Source organism: Tympanuchus pallidicinctus, unplaced genomic scaffold (genome assembly GCF_026119805.1).
Source record: "Tympanuchus pallidicinctus isolate F22 unplaced genomic scaffold, pur_lepc_1.0 scaffold5, whole genome shotgun sequence".
NCBI classification, from domain to species: domain Eukaryota; kingdom Metazoa; phylum Chordata; class Aves; order Galliformes; family Phasianidae; genus Tympanuchus; species Tympanuchus pallidicinctus.
In genome coordinates, this window is record NW_026294769.1 from 74,677,392 (window position 1) to 74,693,870 (window position 16,479).

Genomic DNA, 16,479 nt, shown 5'->3' on the forward strand with positions numbered 1-16,479 from the left:
TGTGCCTGAGCATCTGTGTGTAATTACCAGGATGGAGAGGTAGGGAACAAGATGATTTTATAGGGAGTCATGTTCCTTGTAAGTAATAATTCTTTAGGTTTAGGGGTTTTTTAAGCCATCTTTCTTTTTTTTTTTTCCTTTGAACTTGGTGCAGGTACTTCTTACCCTTAGGTAATTTAGACTGATCTACACATAGAACTTACAGAGGATGTTCCAGGAGTTAATAACTACCTAGGTGTGTTCCCCCATCTGTTTGCAATATGCAGTAAGAGTCACATCTTTATAATTAGTGGGAATTCGTATTCCTTCCATACCAAATTTTTCTAGTCCCTCTTTGTCTTTTTTTTTCCTGGTTGATTGGATTTTTTGTTGCTGTTGTTTGTTTGTTTGCTCACTTTGCTTATAACCATTATTTTTTCCCTTCTCATCAGCCCTAACTGACAGGAAGTAGTCACTTGCTTCAAGATTATTTACTTCAATCAGCTTTCCTGTTAATGTTGAAGGAACATAAATCACTTGCTCAGCTTTTTCATCGCCTGACTTAATTATTCCCTATGTTCTTCATGTCTTAATCCAATTAACAGGAGATATTTTCCTATCTGAGTCACTTCCATTGACCCTGAAGGGAAGAACAAGGACAACACGTAAAATACAAAATGGCCTGGCTGAAAGGAAATGGCTCTCTCTTCAGGCCCTTATTGTCTTCCTATAATGCTACAGTGCTTGGCATTGAAGCTGGAAACTTCTGTTTATTTTTGGACTGGTAGGAGTGTATCTTCAGGTTCAGTCTGCTCAAACCAGTAGAAAGTCTATGTGTCTTGAAGCTACCCACACAACCCACATGATAGAATGTGAGAAACGTTATCAAAAGCCTTACAGAAATCAAAAAAATAACATCAACTGGCTTCTCTTGGTCAACTAGATGGGTGACCTTGTCATAAAAAGAAATTAAGTTAGTTAAACAAACTTTCCCCACATGAACCCATGTTGGCTGTGACCCATGACCACATTGTCCTTCAGGTGTTTTTCAATAACTGCCAGCATAATTTTCCCTGTAATTTTAACAGGCACTGAAGTGAGACTCACAGGCCTATAATTACCAGGGACTTCTTTCTTGCCCTTCTTGAAAACTGGAACGTTTGCCAGGTTCCAGTCAACTGGGACCTCTTCAGATTCCAAAGTCCATTGAAAAGTAATTGAGAGAAGTCTTGTGATGACATCAACCAGCTCTCTGAGTATCCCAGCATGAATCCCATTGGGTCCAATAGACTTACATACATCCAGGTGGAGCAGCAAATTGCACACCAGTCAGGGCTTGAATGAGAATTGATCATTACTGCAGTCATGGTCCTCCAACTCAGGTCTCAGAGCTCATCATCACTGTTGAAGGCAGAGGCAAAGAAGGTATTCTGCTTTGTCTATGCCCCTGTTCATAATATGACCATTCTCATCAAATAATGAACAATTGTTCTCACTGGTTCTCTTTTTTTGCTTAAAATATTGAAAACAAACAAACAAAACAAAGCAAAACAAAAACAAAAACAAAACAAAACAAAAAAAAAACACCTTTATGTTGTCTGCCACATATTCAGTCAGTTTCCATTCTAACTGATCTCTGGCCACACAAATTTTCTCTCTGAAAAGGAAAACAACATCCCTGTAGTTTTCCCATGTTGCCTGACCTTGCTTCCAATGTCCATACACTCTTTTTCGGCCTAAGATGATGAAGAAGATCCCTGTACAGCCAAGCCAGCCTTCTGTTCCATCTGCTCGACATTAAAAATTTTGGAATTTCCTGTTCCTGTGTAATATTTAAAAAGTGACAAGCACTGAAGAAAAGAACCCTGCAGCTATGGAGATATGATTTTTTTTTCCCAGCCATTTGACCAACTCAGCCTGTCTGATATTCCTGGCAAATGGGCAAAGAAAGGTCTGAGTGCACCTGTCATCTCCCACCAAGACTGTCACTTCAAGAAGGTAGGGCATGATTTCCCCTTTGTGAATCCATGCTGATGACTCCTGATCACCATCTTGCCCTTCTTACATCCAGGCACAATTTCCAGAATAAGTTTCCAGAGGCTGAGATGAGACTGACTAGCCTGCAGCTCCCCAAATTCTCCTTGATCTTATTTAACAGAGGTCTGATGTTTGCTTCCTTCCAGTTGTCAGGAACCTCTCCCATCTGTCATAGTTTTTTAAAGACGTTGGGAAGAGGCTCTTCACCAAGAGGTTGGTTGGGAAGTGGAACTGGCTGCCCAGGGAAGAGATCATGGAACCATGCTTCTGGAGTTCAAGGAACATTTGGACAACTCTCTCAGAAATACAGTTTGAATTCTTGGTGGTCCTGCGTGGAGCCAGGAGTTGGACTCATTGATTCACCCTCAGCAAGTTTACTGATGACACCAACCTTAGGGCTGCAGTTGATACAACAGAAGGAAGGGGTGCCATCTAGAGGCACCTGGACATACTTGAGAAGTGGTTTCATGAAAACCTGATGAGGTTCAATAAGGCCGAGTACAAGGTTTTGCACTTGGGTCGGGGCAATCACAGATATATGTACAAAGTGGAAGAAGAAGAGAACAGTCCTGCTGAAAAGGACTTGGGGATTCTGGTGGATGAAAAGCTGGACATGAGCCAGCAGTGTTCTGTTGCAGCGCAGAAGGCCAACCGTACCCTGGGCTGCAACAAAAGAGGGATGATAACAGAATGAGAGAAGTGTTTGTCCCTCTCTATTCTGTCCTTGTAAGGTTCCATCTGGAGTACTGTGACCAGGTCTGGGGCCCCCAGGAAGGATGCAGAGCTGTTGGAGTGAGTCCAGAGGAGGGCCATGAAAATGCTTAGAGGGCTAGAGCACCTCTCCTATGAACAAAGGTTGAGGGAACTGGGCTTCTTTAGCTTGGAGAAGAGAAGACTCTGGGGGGGACCTAGTTTTGACCTTCCAATATTTACAAGAAGAGTATAAACAGGAGAGAGAACAACTGTTTATGAGGGTGGATGGTGATAGGACAAGAGAACAGTTTTTAAACAGGTTTTTAAACAGGTTAGATATTAGGAGGAAGTTTTTCACACAGAAGGTATTGATGCATTGGAACAGGTTGCCCAAGGAGGCTGTGGATGCCCCATCCCTGGAGATGCTGTAGGCCAGGTTGGATAGGACCCTGAGCAGCCTGAAATGATGCGTGGCAACCCTTCCCATGGCAGTAGGATTGGAACTAGGTGATCCTTGAGATCTCTACCATCTAAAGCCTTTCATTGATTCCACAGTTCTGTGATTCTTGTGGGTCCCTTCCAAATTTGGGTATTCAGCTATTCTATGATTCTTAGACACGTCTCTGTTTTCTGAAGAAAGTCTCATGTACTTGCTCCTGGTCTGTACCGGACATTCACTGCATCATCACCCACATTGATCTGCCTGCTAATCCCATCAGCTTTCAGCCAACTCTTCACTCATCCTGAGGTAGAGCTTCAGGCATTTCAGCTTCTCTCACATGAAGGGTTACTTTGCTTCCTCACTCCCAATCTGTCCTTCCCAAACAGCCTGTATCTGTCCATGACAGAACCTTGAGTTGTTCAGCATGGAAAAGAGGGCTCAGAAAGTTTAACAACATGTGAGCTAAAAGAGGGGCAGAGAGAAGATTACCTTGGGCTGTCCTTGAGGATGCTTATAGAAAAGGACAAACAGCACTACACACAGACTGTAGGAACAGAAATTCTGATCCAATATAAGGATAAATATTTCTCCACGTGAGTGTTCAAAAAAAAGATGCAGAGTGGCCATGGTGTCTCTATGCTTGGGATGCATGCTGAGCTAACACACCTTTTCCTCCTCCCCAGATTCCAGATAAGCTTCTTATTGTACCATTTCCCTTAGCAGAAGTGGGTTTGCTGTCCTGGTACATCTACACATGCAGGACGTCCCACTGAGGATCTGGGGCCTGCCACTGCCATCTTCTGGCAAGAGAAGAAATCGCAAATGCCTGATTCTGGCCCCATTTCCGGAAGGGAAGATTTTTATTAGTTCTTGATTTTTTTTGTAGTTCTTCATTTTCACTGTTTTTAGACCTCGAGTTTCCTATTCAGTTGGTTCCAGGAAGCTTCAGGATGAGTTATATACGTATGAAAAGGAGAAAGGGAGAAAAATTCAGGGGAAAAAAAAAAAACAAAACTGCCTTGAATAAAGCAGGAGTTGAATTCCAACATGTTATCCATGTCATGCCCTGATAGATGCCCTGAGTATTGACAAGTGGTCACATGCAAGGTTCCACCGTACAGCCAGTGGGTTACTGTACTCGGTTTTTGTCTTCTTTCTTCGAATAGTGATATCAAATAGATGTCTCTCCTATAAACAGCAAGTTTAGCTGGTCTGAGCTCAGCAAGTGTCCCTCCCTCATTCAATGATTCTATGAATTTATGATCCACTTGTGTGGGTTTTTTTAAATCATTTTGCATCCACATCTCAGATTTTGACTTGCAAGCTGCTACATGCTTATCCCAAGTCCTCCATGACAAAACTAGGAAATAATATACCTGTTTCCCACACACTACCCCTCCATCTCAAGAGGTCTTCCTTGACATAATCAACTTCTCCTTGGAAGGCTAGTGAGTCCAATGTTTGTGGAGCCAAATAAACTGAAACACTGGCAACAACCTGAGTCATTTGTTAACAGAAACACTTTGGATATTGGCACTACATCTCTCAGAAATGCTCACCTAGGAATATGGATTTTAATGAAAAAACAGCTTTGGCACATCAGGGTCAAAACATTAATGGTTTTCTCTCAGATCTAGAGAAACAGAATCCCCTAAGCACTCATAAATGAGGTTGCAAAACATGGAAGAACAGTGGAGAAGATCCTTTTGCAGGAAGGACAAATTCCAGTTTCTGTTATCCAGAGAAAAATATTTATTTACTTGTTTCAAACCTAAGAAACCCATTGCTGTTATTCTACATTTACTACGCATTGCTCAGACAACATAATTTCCTTCTTCCATGATGCTGAGGCTAGGGTCTCTCAAGACAGGCAGTCCCTGGCCTTTGTCCATCAACAGGAAAAGACTCCAATGGCCTTCAGATGATAAGTACAAATTTATCCCTCCCCTAAAGTTTGTAGGCTCAGATTCATGGCTGTGCTCCTTGTGGCCAGCCTGCAACTCCCAATCCTGGGTTTTGGATCCAATCCAAAGCAATACTCTGTAATGAATATCTGTAACTCAGAACCATCCAAAAGAAACTGTTCGAAGCATAACTTTTCTATTAATTCCATATCATTTTATTAGAGTATAACAAACAATATGTAATGTACACTACACGTATATTTATGTTAATATATTGAAAGAAATCAATATGTTTTTATTCTGCTTATTCTGTTACAATAAAGGTAATACACAATTACAAAGCTCACACATATGCATTAGTAAAATCAACATTTCTTGGTAACCATCTCAGTGAAATGAGATCATTCAACAAAGCTGAAATAAAATGTATTAATTTTTTTTTCTGCAACACTTTATTGGCCTTATTATATTTTCATGAAGTGTTTCAGTTTTGATTAACTGGTAGGTTTGAGGCTGGAAAAGTGCTCAGAAAACATTGGACCTGGGAAGCCTATTATCTTTTTATTTCTCAATTGACACTAACAGCACAGAGTTGGACAAACTAATACATGCCATCAACTTCTGAAGCCTCTCATTTTCCGCTTTGCATGCAATTATGTGGTTAAAGGTAGTTCACCCTTGGGTCCCGACTCTCTGTTTCATTTGTATTAAGGTTTTCTCCTTGACCTGTGAGATCTTGGCTTCAAAGCATCTCTATCAGGTCTAGTAAAAGCCAGTAGATGGCAGGGTTGACTCAGGGCTTTGCTTGATTGTGCACCATAAATGCTACCAGCAAAATGCAGATTTATAGAATCATAGAATCATAGAATCACCAAGGTTGGAAAAGACCTAAAAGATCACCCAGTCCAACCGTTCACCTATTCCCAATAGCTCCCACTAAACCATGTCCCTCAACACAACATCCAGTCTTTCCTTGAACACCCCCAGGGTCGGTGACTCCACCACCTCTCTGGGCATCCATTCCAGTGCCTGACCACCCTTTCTGAAAAGTAATACTTCCTAATGTCCAGTGCATTTGTGCATGTCTAGCTTTGATTCAGCTTGATACCCTCAAAAAACAGCATTTCAGATGGGAAGGCAGTTCATCAAAGGAAAATACTCAAGACCCACATAACCTGCAGTGAAAGAACCCAACTTCAGCATGCAAATCACTGAGTTCACAAGACTGAGGGTCTTGTAACAGCATTCTAAACATCCACGCATCCAGATGAATATCACACCTGCTTTCCCCAGAAATGGACAGCTGTATCTCACTCCAGCATGAAAGCACAACCTCCACACATCCTGCAGGATTGGTGGGACCACAGCCATCTCCATTGCAAAAGTCTCCAGGAGGAAAGTTATCTCAAGTAATGCATAACTTGAATGAATCAGCACCAAGCAAGGACATCCTCTGCATATCAGGATCAAACAATTGGCAATATTTGTTCTGCCTGTTTGTTCAAGGAAGTCACATGAAGTCTATTATTTTCCAAAAGGAGAAAGTCTGTCCTTTTGCAAGAAAAGAATCTCAAATCAGTGTTTGGAAGAACACTATTCATATTTTAAGTCCTTCTTTCAGCAAATGGCAAACCCAGTTAAATTTGAGCAGAAAGCACTGGTGCTGCAGTGTACAGCATGTACAGACAATAAATAAAAAATGGGAGCCCTTGTGACGTTAACACAGTGGTGGGTGGCAGCAGCTGCCATTGGAAATACAGCTATTTCCAGAATGGAAGCACAGAAACACAGGTTGCCCAAGGAGGCTGTGGATGCTCCATCCCTGGAGGCATTCAAGGCCAGGCTGGATGTGACTCTGGGCAATCTGGTCTGCTGGTTGGCGACCCTGCACATAGCAGGGGGTTGAAACCAGATGATCATTGTGGTCCTTTTCAACCCAGGCCATTCTATGATTCTATGAAACCATTTTATCATTAGCGTGCTCCAAAGTGGGCAGTTTTTGACCTAAGCTGTTCAAATTTTCCAGTAAAAATTGCTCCAGGGTATTTTATATAAAGCAAAGCTGTCTCCCCTTAAAACCTTTTTCTGGTCAGAAAAGGTGAAGATCTGAGATTTTCACAAAGATTTCAATCTCTAATTCCATCAACCAAGTAAACATATGCAAAGCATTTAAGGGCTGGCCCTCCAGCTCCAAATGAGCCATTTGGTTTAACATGCCTCCAAATTCAATGCTCTGTAAATGCTCGGTTCTTACTCTATTTTCTTCATGTTGTTAATGTTTTTAATTACTACATTTGCATATTTTGAGGCTTTTTACCTCTGGGCTTTATGACAGCTGAGGTTCTCGCATGATTTCAGGTGATTGGAGATTCAGGTGCAAAAAATATCTACAGTGAGAACTGTTCATATGATGCCTGGAATTAAACTATTGAATTACATCTCTTGATCTTGACAGGCTGCTATACCCTCCCTGTGTCTCAAATGCACACATATCAATCAAAGTGATCTTCACCAGCTGTGTTTGAAAGGAAAAATTGCAAATCTCTCTTCTCCTCCATACTAAGTGTACAAGAATATACCGTGCAAGGAGAGAAACAGAAAACGAGAATGAAGAAAAAAGGAAGAAAAAAATATCTCCATATGCAATCTATTTACCATCTTTATGCTTAAGAACATGTGCAAGTTAACCTTCAGATCACATGCCTTGGCAATGCCATTAATATAACATTTCTATAGGTTATATAGCCTGCTGACCATACTTTCTGCTCCCTTGCTCCTTTGTGTAAGCAATTCCTTGTTATGAGGAAACTTTAAAATGCCAAAATAAGAACAAATGGGCCATTTGTCTGATTTTCAGGTGGTCCTGAGCAGAATATATTCTGTGATTCTATGATTGGAAGAAGTGACTGTGCCTTCCAATCCTGCTATTAGCTTTATCCCAAGGCATTCTCTGGTGCGAGAGCCTCAGGGCAGCCTTGCAAAGGCACAAACGTATTAGGATATAACTATGCTGGTGGCTTTTAAATCTAGTTATTCCATTGCTGTTGCAAGGATAATTTGAGTCCGAAACTAAGATTAGCAGGTAGCTAGAAGAGCCAGAGTCCCACAGCTGATGGGTAGAACACTCCAGGTGCTGCCTTGGTCTCACATAATAGCACCCCATCCCTTTGATCTGCATTTATCCCACAGGAACTACAGCATTTACTCACACCAAGCAGTGAGGAACAACCTTATCCTGAAAAAAAAGGGATTCTAACCCTTTCAGGATGGAGGCTTGAAGACTTAGGTGCAAGGAAGCTAGGGGATATTAACTGCCCTACCCTTGTGAAATTCTTCCATGGCTTGCCACATGCTAATGCACATAGCAGAGGTCTGGACACTGGATCACAGTGCACCCTGAGCAGGATTGAGCCTTGCTAAACCTGGATGACGATGGAGGTTGAGATAAGCAGAGGAAGGCACATCTCAAGCCTAGTGAGATAATAGAGTACCGTGCGTTCTTACCAGACTCATCACCTAATTGTGGGTTGCACTCACGATGACCAGCCATTCCTGTTGTATACCCCATCATTAGCCTTTATGACAGTTTAATTAATAGATGGAGAGCAAAGGAAAGGAAGCAAAGACATAATAATGCTTTTGTTGTAAGATGTCTATACAACTGCACACATCTTTCATTGATAAGTTGTTCATTACTCATTTAAGTGGGGACAGAGGTATATAATTGAATAGTGTGTGCCACTGGGGAGTTAGTTTTCTTTTTGATACAAAATAGAAGAAACACAATCAAAGGAAAGGAGGGCAAGGCTGAAGAGTACCAAATATTGCAATCAAATTTTGCTGCTAGAAAAGAAAAAAAGCCCAGTGCACTTCTCATCAAACTGTGGAATCTTAGGCTTTTGCCTAAGATTAAGGCTCACTTTTGACTTGTTTTGAGTCTAGCAGGTAGGAAGAGTAGGTAGGAAACCAGTAAAACGTGGAGGCAGCAGGAAGACATGTCTCCCATGGGATGACTGAAAGCCTCCAGGAGCAGTGCAGTGGAGAGATCTGGCAAAATCCTGGGAGCAGATGTGGCAGGTTTGGTGAAGTCACCTTCTGTAGTCCAGACACTGTCAACCATCCAGGGATTGCAGCTTAAACTTAAATTTCTGAATACTCATCTCTTCACCTCAGACTTCATTACATTTTGCAAACAGACCTTTGGCCCTGGCTCATTCAGGTATTGAAGTTATCCATTATCATGATCCCAAGTCTGTAAGCAGGGAAATTGAGGCACCAAGTCTCTTCATCACGCAGACTAACTTGTACAAGTCTAATTTGCAGTGTTAGGAGTAATAGGGTTGACTCAGATCCCAACGACTGGGCATTTTTCACAAAAATGCACCTGGAAAAAGCAATGCCCAACGGATGTGAAGCATGCTGGCCAAAGGATATTTTATCAGGGCTCTCAGAAAAGAGAGGGACAGGGAGGAGGTGGACTCGCTGCTCAGAGGTGAACTGCTGAGATGGAGTGCTCAAAAAACACTTGAGAGGGTAAGAAGCTCTCATGCTGGGCATAATATTTGAGTTTTCCTCAAGTGTTCCTAATCTCTCTGGTGGCAGCAAGGAAACACACACAGTACACATCCCCACTCAGGTAACAACAGGAGCATGTTTATTCAGGTCTGGCACTTACAGAGCTCAGAGGGACAAGGTACACGTCATTTGTTTTCCAGAAAAAGTCAGCCCGAGATTGGAAGAAATTTATAAAAAGAGACTCCAGCTGCAGGGGTTGGGAATTTGTCTCCACTGGGGTCATGCGTTCCCCATGCCTGGGGGGACATGTTGGAGCACACTGGTGCCAGGCACCTCCAGGACCATCTGAACACTTGAGTGAGCGGTGTCTGGGGACAATTGCTTCTCAGTGAGTCCCAACCTTGTTTTAAGCAACCTTAGAAACTGGGGGCACAGGTTAAAAAAGCAGAAACCTTTCCAAAACAATCCACCGGGAAGTGCTAGAGTGCAGTGGGGTATGTCCGAAGGAGGAGGAGAAGGGTTAAGCCCAGCCACTCAGGTCTCTGATACTGGAAGAGCATAAAGTCTGGGAAACAATCACTGTTGGAAGCCTGTTGAGAAGTAGAAGATCTCCTTGTAGGCAGCAATAGAGAAGACATCAGCTAATGAGACCTGTGATGGCCAATGGAAGACAAGGCGCCATGTTGCAGAGGTGCAGAGGTCCCCGGGCGCTGGGTCTTCTTTGGCCTTCCCCATCACTCACGAGCCCTGAGGATGTAGGCAAAGCTAACCAGGATACTCAAGGCCAGGACAGCGTAGCTGGCTTTAACGCTGCTAGAGCCGCTGATGTTGCAGAGGAAGGAGTCGCAGCAGTAGACGGAGGCAGCCGCAATGCCGAGGTTAATCCCAGCACTGGGGCAAATGGGAGAGCAGCCTTTGGAGATGGACTGGCCAGACTTGCCACCTGAATTCAGGTTGGGAAGAAAAGCAGAAAGGAGATGAGTTTAAAACTTTTCAGCTTTCAGATCACATTTTGCAAAGGAAATAATTGTACTGAAAAGACAAGCAGCATAGAAGTTGTTGAGTTTCTCAGTAAGCTACATCAATCTTTGCCTCAATAAACATTCCCGCTGACTTTCCATAATACACAGCACCTCTTCCAGGCAGCTGGACAGAATTTGGAAATGTGGGGAAAAAAAATCTCAAAAATCTCATTCAAGCTCAATCCTCAGGTGAGACTGGGAGAGTCAGAGAGGGATTCACGAGCAAACACTGTGTTCTGAGCTTGGCACAGCTTGCATTTACCAGTGAGAACAAGAAACAGGAAGCCGTTAGCAAGTGACAGGTTTATAAAAGCTTCCAGCCCCTGTTTATGCATGCACGAGCCACCCACATTATGGACTGCAAAACTTGGGTTTGAAACTGTCTTCCCTCCTGCATGCCAGAAGCAGAGGCTGGAGGAAAGTGAGGCAACCCAGAGTGGGATGCAGGCTTGGCAATACCACCAGGAGACCCGCCAGAGCAGCCTGCTTTCCTGAGAGATCCTTCAGATTTTTCCTGGTGCCTGTTCCCTTATGCCAAAAGCCCATGCTTGGTGAAGAAATTTGCAAATTCCTGGCAATCCTGCTGCACCCAGAGAGCAAAGCAATGGAAGGACTCAGAGATAACAACCAGAACAGCAGTCAGCACAGGGCAAAAGCAGGAAGGGTAACCCTTCATGCAGAGGAAATCCTCTACCCCTCCACTGAATTCATCAGCAACCTTCTCTCTCCACTCCTAAATTCCCTTCAGACTCCTAGCACTAGTGCATGCACGTGGGCCTTAACATGACTTGGTTTGGCAGCAAGTTCCTCATAAAACACCCTTGAGATGGTCCGGCACTCAGCAAACAAGCCTCACTTTCTCTTTTCTCCAACCAAATGAAAGAAAACCTTCTTGTGCCTCCCTAGGTGATCCAGCTAAGAAGGGCAGAAAGTCTCACCACTACTCACCGATTCCCACTCCGACATACGTTGTCACACAGTGGTTTTCATTCTCTGCACACTTGACAGGTGTCAGGCAGGCCCAGTTGGAGGATGCATCCGAGCACGAAAAGCAGACGAGCGTGTGGGCTGCAAGGAAAAGGCACATCTTAGCAAAGGGCCAGTGGGAAGATCTCTATGCTGTGGCTCCCACCTCCAACACTCAGCACTCACTGCACCCAGCCAAAGCCCACGCTTGTTGCGTTAATCTGTGACAGGCTTTTTGCTCCCAAAATTTGGCCAAGTGAAGGGTTCAAGCAGAAGGAATACATTTTAAGGTCTTGGCTGGAGACTCAGGTTAGTTGGCCAATAAAAGTCTCCACGCAATTGCAGGTCTGCCTGCTACTTTACAGCCTGTTTATACCAAGAGCAGATCCATGTCGACCTGAAACACAAAAACAAGCTCAGGCTTGCAGGCTGGAGTCTGAAATTTAGGCTTACTCACCTTTGCCGCAGTGGTCACTGATGGGAAATGCCCCAGGTGTGATGTGACTACAGGTTTGAGTTTTTCATGGTGTGCCTTTGGCAGCAGGACACAAAGCTCAGGCTATGCTCAAGCTAACACATGGTAGAAATGATCTGCTAGCAAGAGCAAGCCCAGCATTTCAGCAAGGCCTGCAAGGACTTGTACTGCCCTGCTACCCAGGGAGTCATAGCAGTATGATGGCAGCATAGGCAACTAACTGTTCTAACCTGGGGCAAAGGGAGAACAAATGAGCATGATTTCCTACATGGCAGACCCCCTAATGTGGTCTATCCCCTACAGTAGGGGAATGGATTGTACTAGGCTAGCTCCCTTCTCATATCCTTCAGGTCTGCCCATGTAAAATCAAAGATTGGGAAACAGCATTTAGTGGAGGGAAATGGTTGCAGAAACAGCCTGGACCAGTGACTCAGCATTGACATGTGTATTTTGCAGTGGACAGATGATCTTCTCTGTATTTTACATACAGGAACATCACAACACTGCAACTGTTGACCTACATACACAGAGAGCTGGTCTGTTCCCAATGCTTGACAGGCTCTGATTTTGGAGCATTCAGACTGCAAACTCTTCCATGAAGCCCTGCCTCTCTCTTCCTTGTTTATAGGATGCAAAATGGAGGAGAGGAAGATTCAGGATGGGGGGAAGTACAAGGCTGCCTTGTACTCTTGCTCCTTATCCCTTTCACCCCCATGGCAAAGGGATTATCCTAAGAAGGGGATATCAGAGAAGCCCTGTATTATTTTGCTAGGGCTTGGCAGTCCCTGCTGTGGTATATTTTGAAGAATAAATTGGAAAAATGTTGATAGCAGCTGTCCCACTCTGCTATGGGCCTGCATGACCTCTTGAGGTTGTTCTCAATCTTGTCTCAGAAAAAAATATAAAAAGCCCTTTATGGGAAAATTGGGAAAAAAAAAACAATTGTGCTCAGAAGAATGATTTTTGAGCAGCAATGGCCAAGTCAGGGGGAAAAAAAAAGAATGAAGCAAAAACATAATAGCAAATCTCACAGAAACAGATCAAAGCAGGTTAGTGGGTGGGCCTGAATCCAGAGATGAAGCCAACATCACAACCCCCTAGCAGGAATTTCCTGGACTGTCTCAAAGAGCCTTCAACCATCATCATCAGTCTGCCAATAAAGCAGTGTTACCCCAACATGCCAACAGCACAGTCACAGCCTATACAAAGCATCTGGGATTACCAGTTGACACCAGTTGACTCAAGGCCTCAGGGCAGATTCCTCATTGGAACATGCCTTTGGGTCTAGGAGAGGAGGAGGACTAAGAGAAAGGCAGGACTGAGCCACTCATTGCAGGGCCATCATTGACTGTCAACACCATTTCCATGGATTGGCATTCTTCACTGGCCAAACATCAGCCTGAGACATCCAAGGAAAGCCTGGCTCCTTCCTTTTCCACTGTCCTCAGTATGTCCCTACTCTAAAGTTTCAGCTCACTGTCCCAAACCCTTCTTCTTGCAACCACCCTGATGGCAAACTGAGGCCCAGAAAGGCAAAGCAACTCATTCCATCTCACGGGAATCATCAGCAAGCAGGAATTAAGTGAATTACAGACTTCCCATGAACATTATGGTAGCACATCCATTCCCGTAAGCATTTGCTTATTATGCTGAATGCACAAGTTGAGTGGTGCAGTACTATTCATTATGCCTTAAAGATTACAGATACATACACATCAGAAATATTTGTATGTACAAATAAAAGTGCCTCTAGGCTTTAAATCCCCTGCCACTAAATCTACGTTCTTAACACTGTCCTGTCCACACCTTTTCCTTTGTCACATCTGTCTATTACGCTTTGTCTAAGCGTAGACTAAGTCCTTTCAGGATGGGTAAGTCTTGCAGCATAGCTTAAGAGAGGAAATATTCAGTCTTAATTAACTACTGCTGCTTTCTGCTTTGGCAAAACAGAACTAAATGACCGACTGCAGAGTGAGGAGAGCAAGCAGGCTGCGTACTTCAGACAAAAGGCACAAGAGGGAAGCAGAATTATTTTACGCAGCTGGAGACAGAGCACAGAGTTGGAGCTCAAGGCTAAAGGAAGAAAAAAAAAATAAAAAAGACTGAACAATGCAAAAAGAAAGCCTCGTTTTCATCAACTAGAAAAGGCAGTTTTCTTCAATAGGAAGAATTTATGTGTTTATTTGTTTGCCACTTGGCTCCTTGGAGGAACAAAGGGCTTCTAAACCAGAGCAGATCATTTGGGATAATTCAGATAAGAGGTTGAACCCCTCCTTGCAAAGAGCAATGCAGGGACAACAAAAAAGCCTTTATAAGCCCACTCCAAAGCTCAGCAGCACCAGTGAAAAACGCTGAAAAATGCTGTTGCTTCGGCAGCTCTCCATTCATCCCTACCCAAATGTTCTTTTCCTTACACTGCTCTTAGGCGAGATTCTTACACACCATATGCCAGCTCTTCGGGGCACTTTGAACACCAGGCAAAAAAAAAAAAAAAAACAACTCCCTGGATGTGTTGGAAATGTTTGCAGATAAAGCAAACTCACAGCAAAGCCTTTTGCCTGGATAAGAAGAACCTAATCTTAAGTGGAAGTGGGGTTTTTTTGGAAGGGGCTGGAAGGGGGGGGGGAATGCATTAACTTCTTCTTGCCTGGGTCTAAGCCCATGCCAGCTGGGTTTTGATGGAGAGCCAGAGCTTAAACTGCCAGTTGCTTCACAAACCCCAAGAGTAGGGGGATATAAGAAGGGCAGAAAACAATTAGTTTCTTCTCTGTGGTGTCCTCGACAGCCAGAGAGAGGGTCTGTGCTTTCTGACAAGAGGGTCAGATGACAAAAAATTCTCCCAGTTTGCTCTTTGTCTGTCTTTCTCCAAGAACTGCCATAGGAAAACAACGCAGGGTTCTGCATGGCCCCATGGAGCTCGGCTAGGCAGAAATTGAGTCACAAAGACTGCAGACCTGCAACTTAGCCAACTTGCAGTTTCACATCCAGCAACAGGCAGCACTATGGCCCGGGGTTCAAGAGCAGCTACAAGACGTTGCTCCACACGACCCCGTCCCTTGGGGGTGCCACCTCTCACCTGCTGGCCATATCAGCCTGTCGTTAAGAACACTGGGGAACAACAGCAGCCAGAATCTCAAGCGGTTCTGCCCAGACTTGACTCCATCTGCCATAACCGGGGCAGGTCTCCATCTCTCCCCCCCCGACCCATCCTCCTTCCTTCCTTCCCTTCGGCAGCATCTCAGCCCATTTCAGCGCCGTTATCCCGACTCGCTGCAGCGAAAGGAGGGAACGGAGCCACCCCTGCTCTTTGTTCGAGCTGTAACTGGGAAAGGCTCCAAAATACAGACGTGCACAGCTGGAGGTGCGCACCTATAATACAGACACTGAAGTTCCAGCTGCAAGAGGAACACTGCTGAGAGGTCTTGGCAAGATCTCTCTCCCTCTCCCAAAACCTCCGCCAACCCCCTGCACCACTCAGCCCCGTTCCCTCCCCCACTACCACCTCTTTTCGCTACCCGCATGCCTACAACTTCCAGACCACCCCCTGCAAGACGCAGACCCCACTAATTCGATCCCAAAGCAGGAAAAAGCTTGGAGGACCTCGGGAAGATGTGGTGGTATCCGGGGGTAGCCTTCTTACCTCTCTCTACGCACAGCACCGCAGCCAACACGGCGAGCAGAAACGCCTTCATGGTGCGGCGATGGGGCCGAGGAGATGCGCAAAGAGACGACAAGCGCGCTGTGCTAGCGGTAGGGCTGAGCGCTGGGGGCGGGAAAAGGGCACCAGCGACGCCCAGCGGTCCGCCTTCAAGCCCTGAGCCGCCCTCCCCCTCCGCCTCCCCGGCCTGTGCTGGTTTCGTTTCCCCGCTCCGTCGCTCTGGAGGCCGGGAAAGGGGTAGGTGTTGAAGGGGGGAGGGATGGCGCGCGGAGTGATCAGAGGCTTCGTGAGAGCAAAACCAGCTTTTCTCCGGCCCCTTACCTCCCTGCCCCCATTTCAAGGCTTTTTCCACCCCGCCCCCGTTCGTTTCGTTTCCCTGGGCGAAGGGCATCGTTCAGCAGGGGAACCCCTTACATGCAGATCTTCCTTCGTGCATAACCCTCTTTCGTGAGCAACGCGTTGCATTCACAACTCTTTTCATCCGCTGTATTTATGGCCCCAAAACACACATGCACAGATCCCCTGCGTGCACGTGTGCTCCTGATACATCCACAACCGCCCTGCATGCCATGTGTGTGCAGCTCCTTCTGTGCGTGACCGGATCCCCTGCCTGCACAAATATATGCAAGACTCCTGACATGTGTGGTGCCTTCTTTGCATGTATGCTGCATGCACAGCCCCATGCATACAAAACTAGATGGACTAGATTATCTTTAAGGACTTTTCCAACTTTAATGATTCTATTATTCTAAGACCCAAGCAAATAAGGAACCAACTTTCTGACCTGC

The 16,479-nt window shown here is 44.9% G+C and overlaps 1 protein-coding gene across 1 annotated transcript; it reads right to left on the minus strand.

Moving 5' to 3' along the window:
- Nucleotides 1-9,687: 9,687 nt before the first annotated feature.
- Nucleotides 9,688-15,827, minus strand: LOC128091235 (lymphocyte antigen 6E). The gene is made up of 3 exons (XM_052704293.1): nt 15,674-15,827; nt 11,541-11,660; nt 9,688-10,513 (listed from the first exon to the last, which is right to left on the minus strand). The coding sequence occupies exons 1-3, from the start codon at nt 15,723-15,725 to the stop codon at nt 10,305-10,307; spliced, it is 381 nt and encodes a 126-aa protein (XP_052560253.1). The 5' UTR covers nt 15,726-15,827; the 3' UTR covers nt 9,688-10,304.
- Nucleotides 15,828-16,479: the final 652 nt, after the last annotated feature.

What these genes read in the sequence shown, in the direction of transcription:
- LOC128091235 (XM_052704293.1), bottom strand. Translation starts at nt 15,725, where the DNA reads ATGAAGGCGTTTCTGCTCGCCGTGTTGGCTGCGGTGCTGTGCGTAGAG. An exon ending in GGTGCTGTGCGTAGAGAGAG is followed by an intron (nt 11,661 to 15,673) that starts GTAAGAAGGCTA and finishes TTTTCCTTGCAG; the next exon opens with CCCACACGCTCGTCTGCTTT. An exon ending in GTATGTCGGAGTGGGAATCG is followed by an intron (nt 10,514 to 11,540) that starts GTGAGTAGTGGT and finishes ACCTGAATTCAG; the next exon opens with GTGGCAAGTCTGGCCAGTCC.